Consider the following 18,232-nt stretch of genomic DNA (forward strand, 5'->3'; position numbering starts at 1 on the left):
ATTTAGCAGGTTGAGTTCACATCTGTGGTTAGTGTTTGCACCAACCACGGCGGTGAGCATTTTCTATGTCCTTAGCCAGTCTTGAGACATGCAGTCTGGGGGCTGCTCCTCTGGCACAGGAAGCGTGACAGAATGGTGCCCAGGTGTCTGCGGGAGGTGCCTCGGGGAGGGCACCTATCTCTTGGGAGCAGTCAGTCTTGCAGTTGCTCAGGTGAGCTTCAGGGAGGTGGGATTGAGGTGGGAATGGCAGAGCCTGGCAAGTAGAGCAGAGTGTCGCTGGCAGTGCTTGGGGAGAGACCTCCATATTCAGCTCCTCTTATGAAATGGGGGGCTGATCTAAGGCTGGCAGTGAGGGAGAGGAGCTGAGTACAGGGTGGCTTGCTTGGCGGGAGAGGTGGAGAGGAGGTGAAGTCCCCCAGGAAACCTTGAACGGGGCTAACGTGTTTAGGCATCCCCCTGCAGCTCCCTCTTCTACCTTGCCATTCCCATTAAGGCAGAGCTGCCCCTCCTCTCATTCCTGAACACCTTAGGGTGTGTTGTTTCCATAAAGTGTGAATTGCAGACATGTTACCCCATGAGGTGTGAAGGCGGGCGCATGGATGACCCTTATCACAGCAACTTGTGTGCCCGGGAAGTTCCCTGTAGCCTCTCTGGCCAAAGTCTCTCTCCACGAGGCTCATCTACTGCTGGGCTTGTTTTTAAGCTACTCCTCAGCACATGCAGACAGATGCCTCCACTGTGTGAGATCTGTTCGTGGTGCCCTCCGCTGTGTGTGATCCGTCCGTGGTCCCTTCGCTGTGTGAGATCCGTCTGTGGTGCTTCCACTGTGTGAGATCCATCCATGGTGCCTCCACTGTGTGAGATCCGTTCGTGGTGCCCTCCGCTGTGTGTGATCCGTCCGTGGTCCCTTCGCTGTGTGAGATCCATCCATGGTGCCTCCACTGTGTGTGATCCGTCCGTGGTGCCCTCTGCTGTGTGAGATCATACTGTTGTCTGGGATGCAGCATCTTAGTAATGGAGATGGGTTTCTATGCTGGATCCGTTAAAGTAGAAGCATCAAAAGGCTGTGAGGTAGTTCAGTGGTTAGCGTGCTAGCAATCCAAGAGTCTGGATCAGAGTTTGAATCCCTAGAATTCACATTAGTGCTTGGTAGACAAAATGGCAAGGATCTCCCAAAGCAAGCTAGCCATATTGGCGAGCTCTGGCTTTGATTGAGAGGGCCTGCCTCAGTGATCAGGCAGAAAAATAATGGAGGAAGACACTTGACTTGGGTCTCCACACACATGCACACACATGTATGTGCTTGTGTGTCCCCATTCACATGCAAAGCGTGTACACATATGGACATACCATACACATGTGAAAATGGAAACAATTTTTTAAAAGTAAGGACTCATGGAGGTTTTGGAGTCTGTGGCATTGCCTGCAACCCCCAGCTGCAGTACCCCTACACTCCCTGCAGCACCCCCACTCTCCCTGCAGCCCCCCACACTCTCCCTGCAGCCCCCATTCTCCCTGCAGCACCCTCCTGAAGCCCCCCACTCTCCCTGCAGCCCCCTCCTGCAGCCCCCCCAGTGCTCTCCTTGCAGCTCCCTCCTGCAGCCCCCCACACTCTCCCTGCAGCCCCCATTCTCCCTGCAGCCCCCTCCTGCAGCCCCCCACTCCCCCTGCAGCCCCTCCTGAAGCCCCCCACTCTCCCTGCAGCCCCCTCCTGCAGCCCCCCCAGTGCTCTCCTTGCAGCTCCCTCCTGAAGCCCCCCCACTCTCCCTGCAGCCCCCCACTCTCCCTGCAGCACCCCCTCCCTGCAGCACCCTCCTGCAGCCCCCCCAGTGCTCTCCCTGCAGCTCCCTCCTGCAGCGCTCTCTCCCTGGGCATGTGGCACCAATGCACTGCTCTTTCTCAGCCCGCCCACTCTGTTTCACTGGGCCTCGTGTTCTCATCTGGGGCTAGTGAGTCGGATCTGCTGGGTGACCCAGTTAGCTTGTGACCACAGCAACTGTTGGCTCTCAGCCTCTGCGTCTCCTCTCCGGAATCCGGAATCAGGGGTTTCTGGAATTGGTGGAGGTGATGAAGGCTTCAGAAACCCACCCTGGTGTAAGCCCACTTCTCTGGTGTGGCTCACCTCTTCCCATTTTTACCTTTCCAAAGCCCCTTTTTTCTTTTCGGTTTTTCAAGACAGGATTTTTCTGTAGCTTTGGAGCCTGTCCTGGAACTAGCTCTTGTAGACCAGGCTGGCTTTGAACTCAGAGATCCTCCTGCCTCTGCCTCCCAAGTGTTGGGATTAAAAGTGTGCGCCACCACTGCCTGACTTCAAAGTCCCTTTCTAAGGGCCTGGGATGTGGTTGCTTAGCATGGATGGAGTCCTGGGCTCATCTCCCTACACCACACAAGCCAGGTGTGATGGTGCACCCTTGTAATCCCAGCACTCAGAAGACGAAGATCAGAAATCCAAGCTCGTTCTGACCTCAAGCCTGCTGACACAGAAATTATGAACTATCCAAAGTATGGCTCAGTGCTTAGTGGAAGAGTACAGACCCATTGAAAAGAACCACTTAAATTATAAAATAAAAATTTGTTTAGTTTTTTTTTAAGTTAATTTCTAATGACTGTGACCATCCCTGAGTGGAGGGGACGCCACACCCAGCAATTTTAGGGAGGTCCAGTGGCTAGAGATCAGTCCTACTTCAAGGCTGGGCCAAGCCCCTTGGGAACTGAGAAGGGCTCTTTAAGGCCATTGATTGACTAAGTGGTCCTGGAGGGAGAGGACTGAAATGTTTTGGTGGGCTGAGTCCAGGGTTCTCGACTCCCAAGAATGTCGACCATGATGCAGAAACAAACCTGAAGTGGGAAGCAGAGACAGGGTTGGGGCGCTGACCAGGGTGCTGGCTGCGAATGGAGGCCCTCTCGTCCTACGTCAGTGGGAGTCGTGTGGCTAGGCAGACAGTGTGGGTGCCTTGATATTTTAATTGAAGCCTGGAGACACAGTTGCTCTCTCTACTGTGCTAACAATGTACAGAATAAATAATTCAACCGTGGCTGTGTTGTGCCTGCTGTCCTCGCCCATGGGGGTGGCCACACATGAGCGAGAACACACACACACACACACACACAGAGAGAGAGAGAGAGAGACAGAGAGAGAGAGAGAGAGAGAGAGAGAGAGAGAGAGAGAGAGAGCGCCTCAGGAGTTGGGCAGATCTGCTGTTAGGAGGGAGCCAGTGACTGTGGCCGGACCAGAGGCTAAGCATTTTCATTTTAACTGGGCACCTTTTAACTTTAGAGCCGTGGTTTCTTTTCAGGCAGTGCTTGAAGACAGGTTAGCAGGGAGCAGGCCGCTCGCTCCTGTGCACAGCAGTTAAGTGGAATGAATCTAGAGGCCTGTGTGTCCTCAGAGCAGCCTGAGATGCCAAGTGACCAGGAGACAGGGACCCCCTTAGTGGCGCACCCTCTGTCTTGGGCCCCTGAGATTTAGCAAATGCCATGGGGCTCCAACCGTTGGAGGGAGGTGTGGGGCAGATTGGCAGAGGTGGGGTGTTGGCCAGACTGAATGAATCTGTCTTCCTGGAATGAGGAGGCATGATGTGCTCTTGGATGGTCACTGTGACTGGGAAGGTGTGGGCGGAAGTGCAGTTGGGGCAGAGAGAGCAGCTCTGACGGGGAGGTCTACGGAGGTGGTTTCCTCAAGGTGACTACTCTCTCTAAACAGAGATAAGGCCGGGGCATCAGTGCATGAGGGGCGATGGGATATGTGGGTCTGCTGGGGACACAGCAGGGCTGTCAGGGAAGTCACCTGGAAGGGATATTCAAACGGTCTCAGGTGAGGGTGGAGCCAGGGGACAGGTTCTGTGGGAGGAGAATGCTTGACCTAGCTGAGAGGCAGGGACCAAGGTGGTGCTTCTGGCATATCTTCCTCACTTGGAGCCTGCTGAGCACCAGCCCCCCTCTGATACACCCAGCAACAGGGCCCTCCCCTAAGCCTCCCAACTGATACACCCAGCAACAGGGCCCTCCCCTAAGCCCCCCCCCCCATCTGATACACCCAGCAACAGGAGCCTCCACTAAGCCTCCCAACTGATACACCCAGCAACAGGGCCCTGCCTTAAGCCCCCCCTCCATCTGATACACCCAGCAACAGGACCCTCCACTATCTGCCACCAGCCTTGTGGTTAAGCAAACCAGAGATGGAAAATGGGGGTCCTGACTCTTTCTGCCTGTGTCCCTGTTTGCCGCAGTCCCAGCCTGCACAGTTATAAAGCTGTAGAAGGGCCACTGCCCCATGGGGTGGGGAGAGGAGGGAACAGAGGGCCTGTTTAATTTAATTCCCTGTTTTATTGCTTGTTGGATAAATAACCTTCATTAAGACAGAAAGCGCGGGGCGGGGGGACATGGACAGGGAGAAGTTTGATTAATTTCGAGCTGCTTTCTCATTTGTTAATTTTCTTCCAGTTCAGCGGGATTATTTAAACAAATTACAGACATCACTGTACCCTTCTTCCCCTGCAGGACTGTGGTCCTCAGGGAAGGTCCTGGCTCCCTCGTGATTATTTAAGGGAAACTTGGGGCAGATGAGGAGGCTCCTCCATCTCTTTTGTTCCTCATGTAGAAGAGGCTGGCGAGACAGGACACAGCTACAGTCTAGCGGCTGCCCAGAGCCCACCCTTAGTTCTCTTCCAACCTGCTGCCTCCTGGCCACTGCCCTTCTGGCCCTCACCTACCCACCCATCCCCTGCTTCTGCTCTCTCTTGCTGTCTCCTGCGGGAGAACAAGCTGGGAGGTGGGAAATTACCATCTCAATCTCTCTCTTTCTCCTTTTCTCTTTCTCTCCCTTCCCCACTCCCCCTCCTCTCTCCCACCCCAGCCCTGCCCTTCCCTCCATCCCCTTCTCTACCTTCACTTATGGGAATTGAACCCAGGACCTTGCTCGTGCTAGGCAAGTGCTCTACCATTGAGCTATGGCTCCAGGCCCCCTTTACCCCGTTTTGTGACAGTCTCACTAGTTTGCACAGATTGGCCTTGAACGTAGTCCTTCTGCCTCAGCCTCTTAAGTGTGCGGAATGACAGGTTGTGAACAGGCCTGTGAATCCTCAAAGGGATTGCCAGTTGCCTGCTGTCCTGAGTCTCCGTGTGTGCATGCATGGTATGCGTGCAGCATGCATGCCGAGCAGAGGCATGTTTGTATGCACAGACTGTGGGCGTCATCAGGTTCACCTCTCACAGTAAGCCCGTATGCTGTGCAGAGGGCGCATGTGCGGAGCTCAGCGAGTGTGTGTGCACCCAGGTTCTGGACAGTATGTGAAGCGGTATCTTAGGTGCCCCGCGTGTATGCTCATCTGTATTCTTGAATGTGTGGGGGCGGGGTCTCAGGTGCCACTCTGTCCCTGTCATGCTCTTCTGTCACAGCTACAGACCAGACTGGAGGGAGAGGAACACAAAACAGAACCAGGGAGTGCCATGCCTGTGGGGGCTGGGTAGAGCTGGGGAGTACGGTAGGCCAGCTGTGCTCCCGGTGTGAAGGTCAGATCTAGGACCTCTGAATGGGAGGTGGATTCAGCGCTGAGATGGTGGGCCTGGAACAGACCACCATGAAGCTGCAAGTCACCTGCTTGGAGAAACCCTGTCAGAGACACAGCCGTGGGGAGGGAGGCCAGGGCCAAGGGTCAGTGGTGAGAGTGTCTTTTCAGGGACACGGGTGGGAAGTGCAGAGGGGACTGGGCAGGGCCTTGGGGACCCCTGCTTTTGCTATGCTAGGATGGACTCAGGGCCCTGAACATGCAAGCAATCACTTACCACTAAGCTACAGGGCTCTGGTTTTTCCAGATAGGAGGTACCTGTGTGGCTCAGGCTAGCCCTAAGGACATGTTGTGCCTGTCTCAGCCTGTGGGCTGGGATTCCAGTCGCTGTATTCCGCTCTCATGCTGTCCTTCTCCTGTGATGATTCTCTGAAAGACCATTGTCTGCTGTCACCGCGAGGCCTTGCCATGCCTGCTGCCCATAGCAGCCCCCTAAGCTGTTTCTTGAGCTGGCCTCAGGGGCCCACTTAAACCATATGGGAATTTTGGGGCCCGCAGGGTGAAAAAGGCTCCCTCTGCAGGACATGTCACCTCACACTGGGTGTTGTGGAGCCTGTGGGCACCTCTTGTCCACGCCTACATGATTTGGACAAGACTCAGATGTGCTGGTGGCCTTCATGGACTTGGGGGGAGGCCAGGTGGCAGGGACTGGGCCCAGATCTCAGCAGCAGCTGCCAATGGCACTCCTGGAGTCTCTGTGTCTGCCTTGCGGTTAGTTACAGAGGTGACGGTGGCCGACTGACGGTGACAGGGCAGATTTCTAGGACAGGCCTGAGGTGAAGTTGTGTTGCCTGACTTGGCGGGGACCTCTGGACCCACATGAAGAGCAGCATCAGGGAAAGGGCTGCAGAAGTCTTAATGAGTAAGTCCCTTTGTGGGCCGCATCCTCCACACCAGAGAGGGGCTGCCCGGCACTCTGCCGAGTCCCGGGAGCTGGGGCATGATGGGAGTGTGGCTTGCGGTGCAGAACTGAGTGGCACCTGTGGAGGCTTCCGCAGCAAGGGGTTGGGGAGTAGCAGAAGCGGTGTCCCGTCCCTGGCATTTCTGGCCTGAGGACCGTGCAGGAGGCCTCCTCCCCAGGTCCCAGGGGTTCAGAGGTGACAGAACTCATTCCCTGTGGAGGTGGCAGGTTTTGTTGGCACATGGAGCAGAAGTGCAGGTGGTTCATCCGCTCGCCACCTGGGTGACATTAAACATGATCCTGCACCCCTTGGAGGGAAGGGAGCAGCACCTGTCCCCTTCGGACACTGGCAGCAATTAGTTTTGGTGACAGAATGAATCTGGGCAAATGGCACGTGGCGATGGAGGTCACAACACTTATGGACATGGGTTCTCCCCCACCGTGTGAGCCTCAGGGATCATACTCGGGTTGTCGGCCTCATGGCAGGCGACTTTACCCACTAAGCCATCTTGTGGACGTCCTGTATGAACTCCTCTCTGAGGAGAGCCAGCAAAAGTGGATTGCCGCTCCAAGACACCTGCTCAAAGTCGTTCGTCACGTCCTGGGGCTGTGGTAGGCGGGGAGAGAGGCAAATGGTTCTCCTCAGGGTCTGATGTTCCAGTCGGGAGGCACCCAGTCCACACACCTGTGGGCAGTGTGTGCTGTCGCAAGTGGGAACTCCAGGTAAAAGGCCCTAGGATGTTGGGTAGCACAGCCCAGAGCTGGGGAGCGTGGTGGAAAGGGAGCAGGTGCAGGCAGATCCTACAGGGCCTGCTGGGCTCCTGAGGAGGGAGAAACTGAGTTAATGGGTTTTGTTAGGTCCTTCCAGCTGTAGGCATGCAGGTGTTTGAGAGGGTGAGTTGGGGGGCGGCTGAGGAGACAGGGATCCATCCTGCTAGAGGCATGGGAGTTGGCTTGGTAGGGGCCACAGGACAGAGTTGGTGAGTGGCAGATGGGTTCTGGTTGTTTCCAGAATAAGACCAGCCACACCTGACGCTAAGTCAGGCTAGGGCCATGAGGCAGACTCAGGGTCCTGATGCTGCTTTGGCCTGAACAGCAGGAAGGACAGATACAGCAGCTGTTTTGAGACCTGGCAATTCCTGCTCGGGACCCTCAAAGTCTGACACAAAGTCTGGTGTCCCAGGGGAGGTCAGCTGGCTGGGATCCTGGCCTTCAAGGTTCATCCAAGGGGTGAACAGAGAGGGGCAGCCTGGGCCTTTGTGCTGTGAGCCCTGGGGCACAGGGCTGAGGACAAGGAGGCTGTGGCAGCCGAGGAGGCTGAGGACAAGGAGGCTGTGCCAGCCGAGGAGGCTGAGGACAAGGAGGCTGTGCCAGCCGGGGAGGCTGAGGAGGGCCCCAGGACCAAGTAAGGAGGAGCCATAGAAGTCATCTGCCAAGGTGGGGACAAGCACCATGACGGAAGCCACTTTGGGGAGGGTTTCTGGGGACTCCACATGGACACCTGGCCGGGCACCCCACAGCTGTGCCTGCTGTGCTTTGCCCTGCTTCTGGCTGTCCCCTGCCTTCTCCCAGCCAAACCCCAGAGTCCCAGCGGGGCTTCCTCCTGGCTGCCTGGCCGGTCTGAATATGGCCTGGCTGTGCTCATAAATCACAGGAAGTGATAACTGTGTGACTTTTATCATCTCGTGTGTTCAATGATGTTAATACACCCCATTATATCATCTTATATTAATATAGTGCAGTCCATCACACACACAGCGCTTCCGCTGACTAGGGAGAGTGGTGGGCAGACAGTGGTTCATTTCCTTGAAGGCCAGCCACGCCCCCATTGCTTATACCTCTTGCTAAGTGGACCTCAGGGTATCTGTGCAATGGCAACCACTCTGGGCATTAAACCAAGAGATCCTCCTGGCCCTGCCCCAACTCCTGCAGCCCATGGAGGGTCGCCAGGTTTGGGAGAGGTTTTTATGAGTCCTTGCCTACTGTGCAGCCCCCTCCCTCTGTTCTGGCTGAGGGCCAGGCAGATCATTAAATTCTCACTGAACAGGGCAGGTGCAATGGTGTGAAGCAGACGCTCGGGGTGCAGGGGAAGCAGCAGGAGCGACCCTGGCCCTTATTCAGGCTTCCTCTCAGCCCGGAGATGGTGTGAGGGAAGGGCTGGAAGCTGTGTGTGAACAGCCTGTCCCTCCCTGGTAGTGCCAGGGAGGGACAGGCTGAGACCCCTCAGGGGAAGCCAGACAGACCTGGGTTCAAATCCTGCTGTATAATTTGCTGTATGATCTCAGGACACATTTTCTTATCTGAAAAAGGAAGTAGGAAATAGTAGTCCTATTGTGTGGGGAAGGAAGGAGATGGTCCCCGGGGGGCAGGCACCAGAACACGTTGATTCTCAGTGTGTCACAGGCTCTCAGACTCGGTCACCGCAAACACTGCTCCCCGCTTCACAGGGCTGCCAGGGCCAGGTGTAGCCAACTTCATCTCCCAGTCCTTCCTCCTGCTCTTCCCACTCAACCCTACTCCTAGCGCGGACCCTGGAGTCCTGAGGCCACCGGGCTGGTCTCTGGCCTGGTGACTGGGGCAGCCCTTCCCCTTCTCCACACTGACTTTTCCTCCACTTACAGCGAGGGTTGCCACAGAGAGCAGGGAGGGCCTGCATCCTGTCACCGCATCCCGACAGGACAGTGGTTGTGGCATCTGGGTCCCTTCCCTCTCCCCAGCTTCCTTCCTGCTTATCCTTCTGTTTGCCCCTCACTGTGACCTCCTCAAACACCCGATTCTCATCACGATGCCCACTTCACAGACAAGGAGACTAAGGCGCCGTGAGATGGTGATCTGGGACGGCTCAGTGACCTAGCGACCCGCGTCTTACCTCTGGGGGCTTCGTTTTAGCTCCTTGCACAGAGCCCAGGAGCTGTGGTTCTGAGGGTGCCAAGTTTGGCTTTAGCCCTCCCCACCCAGGCCTCAGCTGCCACCGGCCTCCCCCGAGATCGTCGCTGACGAGGTGGCACAGTCAGCGTGCGAGCCAGCTAAAGGGAGTGTAATTTATTGATCTACATTTTGCTTATGAAGTAGGGCAAGTGCTGATGTGAAGATCTTGTTTGCTCTGGGCCCAGGGCCGGCTCCCCACCCGAAAGCTCTTATCTGTCTCCAGGCCCTGCCTCCGATGCATCAGTGTGGCTCCTTTGTCAGTCGACGCCAGGCGAGCCAGGCGCCCTCCTCCCGGCACATCCCATTCTTCTCAGCTCCCTGCCTCCTGGTGGGGGTGGAGGTGTGCTGGGCTCCTGTGAAAACACGTACTGCTTAAAAGGGCAGGCCGGGACTGAGCACGCGTCTTTCGGGATGTCTCTGTCCAAGGCCCGTTACCTGTGCTGCTGGTTCCCCCCAGCAGAACAATTCATAATAGGAAATTAATCCAAGTGCCAGTGTCCTGTCTTGATAGGATGCTGGGCAGCCAGAGTGGAGGCAGGGGTGTGGGGCAGGGTGTTACTGTGGAATCAGAGAGACAAGGTCCAGCAGAGCCCTGGAGGCAAGGGGAGGTGGGGGACTGGCAATGCCCTGATGTGGGTGCTGTTGTGCGTGGCCCCTTACTGCAGAGGCATCGGGCAAAGGGAGAACTCGGGGGCAGACTCACTGTGTCATAGATGAGGATCCCTAGGGTAGGGTCACATGCACTGCTCTGGGTAGAGATGACCAGCGCAAAGGCCCTGGGGCACAGTGCACCTCAACCCTCAAGGTCTAGAGGGAAGCAGCATGGCAGGAAGCAGAGGCAGTGGACCTCTGAGTTTGAGGCCAGCCTGGTCTACAGAGTGAATTACAGGACGACCAGAACTACATAGGAAAAGCCTGTCTCAAAAAGTGCCCCCCCCCCAAAAGCGAACCCATTCCCGGTTAGCTCTCTCTGCCTCATGCTTGGGGGTCAAGATGTGAGCTCTCAGCTGCTGCTCCAGCGTCATGCCTGCCTGCCTGCTGTGCTCTGTTCTAAGACAGTCACGGACTCACCCTCCAAAGCCGTGAGCCCCAAATAAACTCTTCTCTAAGTCACCTCGGTCATGTTGGCTTCCTCACTGCGACAGAGTAAGATGGTGGCCAAGAGAAAAGAGAGGCCCCACCCATGGTGTGCGCTGTGCTGTGAGGGTAACAGGTGCTTGCCTGACCTGTGGGACACTGGCACTGTAGGGGTGCCCGCACACTGCAGCCAGGCCTGTGCCCTCCTAGAGGACAGTCACAGGCAGGAGCCCCTCTGGCAACCTGGGGCTGGGGTGCTGCTGGTGATCCTAATTAAAAGCTCAGATCCAAATGGCTCGATGATGGAATTTCTAATTAAATCAATTTCATCTCGTCTGGGAAGCAGAGGTTTGCATACGATAAGCATGAAATTAATAATTACGTTTAAAAATTAGCTACTTCTCAAAGCAGACCATTCGCACAGCCCTCTGGGGCCCGGGGGCAAGCTCCACCCTGTCCTTTGTGTTAGAGACAGATGGACCATTTCAGCCCAGAGATAGCGGGCTGGAGAGGCGCGCGGTACACGGAGGAACAGCTTCTCTTTGCTGCTACCTACTCAGTCCTGTGGGAGACACAGGCAGCCACTTGTCACTGGAGGCTATGGCATCCTCGATTTCTATTTAATTTTATTTATTTATTTTTAATCTTTTTAGTTTATTGAGACAAGGGCTCAATAGCCAGACTGGTCTTAAACTCAGTGAGATCTGTCTGCCTCTGCCTCCTGAGTGTGGGGATTAAAGGCGTGCGCCACCACACCTAATTACTGACTTTTTTATGTGTATGAGTGTTTGCCTGCATGCATGTCTATGTAACACATGTGTGCAGTGCTCACGGAGGCCAGAAGAGCGTGTTATATCCCCCAGACAGTTGTGAGTTGCCATGTGGTTCCCGGGAATTGAACCTGTATCTTCTGGAAGAGCAGCCAGTGTTCTTAACCACTGAGCCATATCTCCAGCCCTAGCCTCAGATTCTCCATATGCATGCATGTTCTGTGTGTGGATACATGTGTGTAGACACACTATATACAGAGGAGACTGAGGTTTCACATAGCAATTACTGGTATGGGTTTTGGAGCAAGCCTCTTTGGGTCCAAATCCTGCCCCCCCCCCCAGTCAAGAGCTGTGTGACCATAGGTAAGTAACTTAACCTTTCTGTATTAGTTTTAGATAAGTGAAGATTAAATAGGTCCTCTTATATAGTATACATTCGAGGGTGTTAAGCTTAGGAACCTACTTAGGACAGTAAGGTGTATAGTAGATATCTAATCGGTGTTGGTCTGACAGTGCTCATGAGCCGTGTGTACCTGAGGAATCTAGCTCAGTCTAGTAGTCCCCCACTAGCCTAAGAAGTGTGCTAAGTGTCAACTGGACATTCAAGTTCTAAGGTGGAGAGCCATTATTAATGTATGAGACTCGCAGAATCATGTCACTGCTCACGGTACAAGTCAACACGAGTGAGGTGATGCCGCAGTAACAGCCAGCCCTCAGACCTTCCGCCTGGATCAGTCAGCTCAGGTGAGGCGATGCCTCAGTAACAACTATTCTGCAAACCCCTGGGATTTGAAGGACATAGACTTAGTCACACATCTGTGGATTGGTTAGTGCTTTGTCCTGCCTCAGGAACCTACGTCAGGCTGGAGCCTTGCTGGTGGCTATAGTGGGGGATACATAGACCATGGGGTATCTCTCACCTGCAATGAATGGCATGCTCTGCCCAGAGGAAACATGCATTCCCTGCTCCCAGCTCATCAAGCCGGACGTGTCATGTGATCTGGCCAACGTGTGCCACAACTGTGGGCTGTGATTAGGGAAGCAGCACGTGGCATGAGGTCCCTGTGTGTTCATTGCTTAGGCAGTTGTCTCTGTTTCTTCTGCTGGGATCAGCTTCGCTGAGGTCTGTCCCTGAGTTCATGGCAGGTGAAGCCCACAGCAGGTACTCGGGAAGCCATTACTGAGTGAGTGAGTTAATGAAGAGGCCACCAGGGTGCGCGAGGAAGTGGAGGAGGTGGAGAGTGTGGAGCTGGTGGCCATGGCAGCCACAGAAGCAAAGGAACCTCTTGGATCTTGTGGACCAGATTTACTTCCTGTGACATTGGCAGTTTGGAAATTCCCTTGTGTGCTCCCAGTCACACTGGGGTACCCTGGAGGCCCCAGAGGAGAGAGAGGCAGTTTGTGGAGCTCCCAGCCACACTGGGGTACTCTGGAGGCCCCAGAGGAGAGAGGGGCGCTGTGTGGAGCTCCCAGTCACACTGGGGTACCCTGGAGGCCCCAAAGGAGAGGGGGCACTGTGTGGAGCTCCCAGCCACACTGGGGTACCCTGGAGGCCCCAGAGGAGAGGGGGACGCTGTGTGGAGCAGATTATGGCTCCAGAGGCAGAGGAGGGCCCAGATACGGTGGAGTTTACATGAGAGAGCTAAATGGGACAGGATGCTCCTTGGATAGAGGCCAGGCAGAGCCGCCTGCTGGACCCAGTGAGGCCAGGCTGGGTGTGTAACCAGGCCCAGAGTGGCCAGAGGCTGGGTCTGGCCTTTGTCTGTGGTTGGTGTGAAGTGATGAGGGGCAGGCCAGGTTGGGGGAACCATTCCGGCTGGCCCAGCCTGAGTTCCCCAGGTCTATGGGGAGCAGCTGGTGGCTCTGGTGGGTGTGGCTTCTGAAGGGGAAGGTCCAGCGTGTGGTCATGGAGGCAGGGGTCAGTCTATCTGCCCGTCTGAGGCCTATCATGAGCCTTCCAGAGCCTTTCAGGACTGTTCCTTGGTGACTCTCATCCTGTGGGTCATGACCCCTTTGGGGCCCGGAGGAAAGGGACAAAAGGCTGTTGCCATTCCTGTCAGGTGGCCCTTGAAGGGTCTGTGGGGTCTTGCATGGCTGGCCACTTGGCTCATGTGGAGGTTGGGTGGAGATTTCTCTATCACTCTGAATGATTTTAGAGACTATGGAGACCATATTCAGTGATTCTCTGGGACACTGATAGCTGCTACCCTGGGCTTGATTCTGACACTTTGGAGCCTTTCTCTTGGGCCTGAGCAGTGGCGTGCTGAATTCCCCTGTGTTCTGGCCAGGGTCGGCTTGCCTGGACTATTCGGGGAGAGCCAGACGGCAGCCTGTAGTCCCAAGGACCCACATGCACCCCAACACAGCCATGTGCAGGCATACCAGGTAGGTCCCACTAGGCAGACCAGTCTCCCTCAAATCTGGGATCTGACACCCATGTCACCCCGCTGGGGGCCTTTGGCTCATCCCCTCACACCTGCCTTCTCTTTTCCCTTTTGCCTTCTGATTTTCTTTTGAGACAGGGTCTCACCATGTAGCTCAGGCTAGCCTGGAACTCATATCAATCCTCCTTCCTCTGCCTCCCAAGTGCTAGGTTTTCAGGATTGCCTCCACATCCAGCTCCGTTTGCCCCAGATCTCTTCAGTCCGTCACTCCCCTGCAGGAGACCTGGGGCAGAGACAGGTGTCCCACGGCCTGGCAGTACTCTGCAGTGCAGTGGTAGTGTGCAGCCGGAAGTGTGAAGGGTGTGTCATACCCACGTGCTCAGGAGGCTCGGCACGCTTCTGGAACATGCATGCCTGCACAGATGCCCTGGGATTCCTGCTTAATTGTTGCTGAAGCCCAGAAGCAGCTTTTAATCTTCTTGTGGCATGGACCTTCTCATTATTCCAGGAGTGTGGGGGGCAGAGGGAGAGAAATTTCACTCTTTCTTCTCAGTCCCCTGCATGAATCAGAGCTCTCCTGGGGCCAGCGGCAGACACACTATGCGTGCTCGGCACTCCCTGCTAAGTAGCGCTTGGCCACAAGCGCCTCCTGCCTTGTCTCCTGTCTGCTGGGAGCAGGAGTGTCTGCCAGTGCTCAGGGATGGATGCTCACTCACCTTTACATCTTTCTGCTGACACCGCACAACAGGTGACTTAAACAGGGGACACTCGGTGCTGTGGCAGGCTGAGGGGAGCCTGGAGGAGCCAGGCGGGCTGACTGCACAGTGCCGTACCTGTAGAAGGGTTGGGTGTGTGAAACAGTCCATGGCTCAGGACCTGGGCGTGGAAATGAGCTGTTGAGCCTGGTGGCTGCGATGCTTGTCCCTGTCCCCAGAGTGTAGCATGAGCTGTCCTCAGCACCCAGAACAGAGCGAGCCTCACATCCAGTGGGTGTTTTGCCTAGGACCAGGGCATGGGAGGCTGAGGAAGTGGCAGGAGTCCTTTTGGGCCTCCATTTTGAGATGTGAGTCTCTGAGGAGAATGCTAATGGAGTGTCCTTCCCTCTCCACCTGAGACAGGGAGCTGAGGAGGGCACACAGCCCCATGAATCAGCAGGGCTGAGTCACCTGGTGTGGCAGACTCTCAGATGGGCCCCTTTGCCCTGCAGTGCCCCTGCCCCTCCCCCACATCAGGCTGGGGAAGCGGGAGGGAGGGAGCCTCAGAAAGCAGCAAGCATTCAAGGATGTCTCCCTGGTGGTGATGGGGCTGTGGACGGAGGTGGGGTGAGCTCAGGTAGAGAAGGGCAGCCCTGGGAGGCTCTGTGTGTGTGTGTGTGTGTGGGTGGGTGGGTGGGTGGGTGGGTGGGTGTGAGTGTGGGTGCGCGTGCACGCACGCCCTGCAGATAGCCACAGGCCTGCTCTCAGGAGTACCAGGAAGTCCCCTATTACCAGCACTCCTAATTGCCCATTCTGTAACTGCAGAGCCTGAAGCCTGGGGTGGATAAGGGACCGGTGAGGTCTACCAGCTAGAGAGCAAGAGTTGAGCTCGAACCCCAAATCTCAGCCTGAAACCTTTCTTAGTGGTACTTCAGAACCTGTACTGTGACAGGGAGAAGGGACTGGTCTACTGTCCCTTACCCTGACCTGGTCCCAGGTTAGTATCTGTCCCAGGGCCTCAGGGACTGCTGGGGCAGTACAGCCTGGCTTTCCTGCTGGGTACCATGCAGAAGCCCCATGCAGACCCCCATCTTTGTGGGAATGGGGTACATTCTGTGTGGTAGAGGGCCTGGGTGTGAAGCTGCTGACTGCTGTGGGGGCGGGGCTGGGCTCACTGGGGTTGGGCTCCCAGCCTGACAGTGGGGTACTTGGGTGTCTGTCACTCTTGGCCTGGTTGGGAGGGAGAGAGGATGAGTGAGCAGTAGACTAGCCGTGGGGACAGAGAGTGGGGACCCAGACTTTGGTGCTCATCTGGAGGAAGCGTGGACAGACGGGTCCCATCCCAGTTGTCCCCATATTCATGGTGTCTTGTTGGGGTGGTGATGGGGTTGCAGGGGTTTGGGTTTATTCTGTAGAGCAATCTTTTAGGAAAATGGACATTTTAGATGTTCACAAAGGCCCACATACCTGTCACGGCTTTCACTGAGTGACCGTCAGCTCTCTGTGATTGGTTTGTCCTTCCTCCTGCCCCACGGGGTCCTGTGAGGCAGACCCTAGATGTATCCTTGTCACCCCCCCCACACACACACAGGGTTTCTCTGTAGCCCTAGATGCCTTGCATCTCTAGACCAGGCTGGCCTTGAACACAGAGATCCACCTTCCTCTGCCTCCTGACTGCTGGGATTAAAGGTGTGCGCCACCACTGCCCAGCTTCCTCTCTAGCATTCTCAGTACAAACTTCTAAACATTGGTTCTCGCCTGGGACAGTCGCTCCCCCGGGACCTCTGACCCTCCTGGAGATGTACTGGTGGTCAGTGTAGGATGAGGTGCTCTGGTACATGGGGCACAGGCTGGGTATGGAACATCCATGGGGCACAGGCTGGGTATGGAACATCCATGGGGCACAGGCTGGGTATGGAACATCCATGGGGCACAGGCTGGGTATGGAACATCCACGGGGCACAGGCTGGGTATGGAACATCCACGGGGCACAGCCTGGGTATAGAAGACATTCACAGGGCATAGGCTGGGTATGGACGACATCCACAGGGCACAGAGCAGCCCTGTCTAGGAACCTCTTCCATTCCTAGACTGTGTGGCAGCTGAAAACCCCTAGGAACAGGGGCCTGTGGTCTCCATGGTGTTGGAGAGGAGGGGACTGTGAGGAGATTCACATGGCTCCTTTCTTGTCCTTTGGGATGTCTTTAAACACTAGACGAGGGGAAGGGAGGCAGTGTCTATGGGAGGGGTGACTTTGCCCCATTTATGCGTTTGTCCATGTCCCGCCTTCCCTCTCACCCCTAGATTCCCCAGATCAGCTACGCCTCCACAGCCCCGGACCTGAGTGACAACAGCCGCTATGACTTCTTCTCCCGCGTGGTGCCGTCGGACACGTACCAGGCCCAGGCCATGGTGGACATTGTCCGGGCCCTCAAGTGGAACTACGTGTCCACGCTGGCCTCAGAGGGCAGCTACGGCGAGAGCGGCGTGGAGGCCTTTATCCAGAAGTCCCGAGAGAATGGTGAGTCCTGCGTGGAGATGGACCCTCTACTTCCCGCTTCTCAGCTCTTCCCTGTTTGGTGTCCCCCCCCCCCAACTCCACGTTGCTGTAGCTCCTGCCACGGGTGAAGGCTATGAGGGGCAGCTCTGTCCTTCGTGGGAAGGGAGAGGGGGTGGGGGGCCCTGTTGCATGGCGATCAGCAGGGGGTGCTCAGGGATGGGTGAATGAGGACTGGCGGCTGCTGGGTGCCCTCCACAGTGGGTGTCCGGGTCTCTGCTGCCTTACCCACTGAACAGATGGCTGTTCTCACTTGTCCGGGGGCTCCAGTGGTAAGTGACTGGCACAGCAAGGGTTAACATCTGGATGGGGACTCCAGGGATCAGTAGGGTCCTGAGGGGTGGTGGTGACTGCAGGAGGGTCCTGAGGTGGCAAGCAGGCCCCTGCCCCTGTGGCTTCCTGGGTCCCCTGAGAAGAGGGCAGGGGAGGCCCTGGTGCTCCTGGCAGCCCCATCCTGTGGGCTCTACGTAGCTCGCCGCTGCCCTCGACCTTGGCCAGTGTGTATTTATACCTGCAGGGCGCGAACCTCTAATTGCTTTTCCCAAAACTGCAGTGGCCGGAAGTTGGTGGTGGTGGTGCCCCAGGCGTAATCCTGCTACAGTTCTCTGATAAACCCTTTAATTGTAGTGGGAAAGCTGCCCGGGTTCCACTCTGTGCTGTGGGTTCTGTAATCCCAGGGCTGCTCCTGCCCTGGGCCACAGAGCTATTGAAGACACAGGCTCTGTCCTCCGTGGGACTTGGCAAGACAGAGGGTTTATTCACAGTGTTTAACCCCGCTGTAGGGACCTGGAGGCCGTAGAACATGCGTCACCGCAGGCCTCAGGGGTCACCCGGTATCTTACATCGCGTCACAGTACAGAGGGGCAGGTGTGGCTTCGACCCCATGTTCCAGGGCAAGGAGTGCTGACCCGCTTTGTGTCCCCATCTACTTCGATTTCTGCACACCCTGTCCTCTCGCTGGGGTGTGGCAGGGACACGTGAAAGTGTGTGCGCGGCCTGTAGGCACAGGAGAAGTTGGCGTCTGCCATGTTCAGCCAAAGCAGGGCCGTGAATTGCTTTTTCAAGCACCTAATCGGGTGTTGGGAGTGGGGAAGAATAGTCCACAAAAGATGCTCAGGAAAGATGGCAAAGTCTAGAAAAACAAGAAAACCAGTCCTTCCCTTGCTGGGCCCTGGTTCCTCCAGCCTCCTGTTTGGCAAGAAGTCCTTCACATGGCTACTTCTCTATACTGCCCTGTGCCTGAGATCCAGCTGTCCATCGTAGCCTGACTCTCCCTGTTACCTGAGACCACCTCGTCACTGGGTACCCACCCTGCCCTGTTGCTAAGTGGTATTTGGTTTGGAGGACACCTCA

At 56.0% G+C, this 18,232-nt stretch overlaps 1 protein-coding gene across 3 annotated transcripts in view; it reads left to right on the plus strand.

The window, feature by feature from the left end:
• Positions 1-18,232, plus strand: part of Grm4 (glutamate metabotropic receptor 4) — an 84,118-nt gene that overhangs the window by 23,563 nt on the left and 42,323 nt on the right. For all 3 annotated transcript variants that reach the window (XM_057794365.1, XM_057794367.1, XM_057794364.1), the window contains exon 3: positions 16,627-16,843. In XM_057794365.1, the coding sequence (XP_057650348.1) occupies positions 16,627-16,843 (217 nt within the window). The remainder of the gene's footprint in view (positions 1-16,626; positions 16,844-18,232) is intronic.

Source organism: Chionomys nivalis, chromosome 19, assembly GCF_950005125.1.
Source record: "Chionomys nivalis chromosome 19, mChiNiv1.1, whole genome shotgun sequence".
NCBI lineage: Eukaryota > Metazoa > Chordata > Mammalia > Rodentia > Cricetidae > Chionomys > Chionomys nivalis.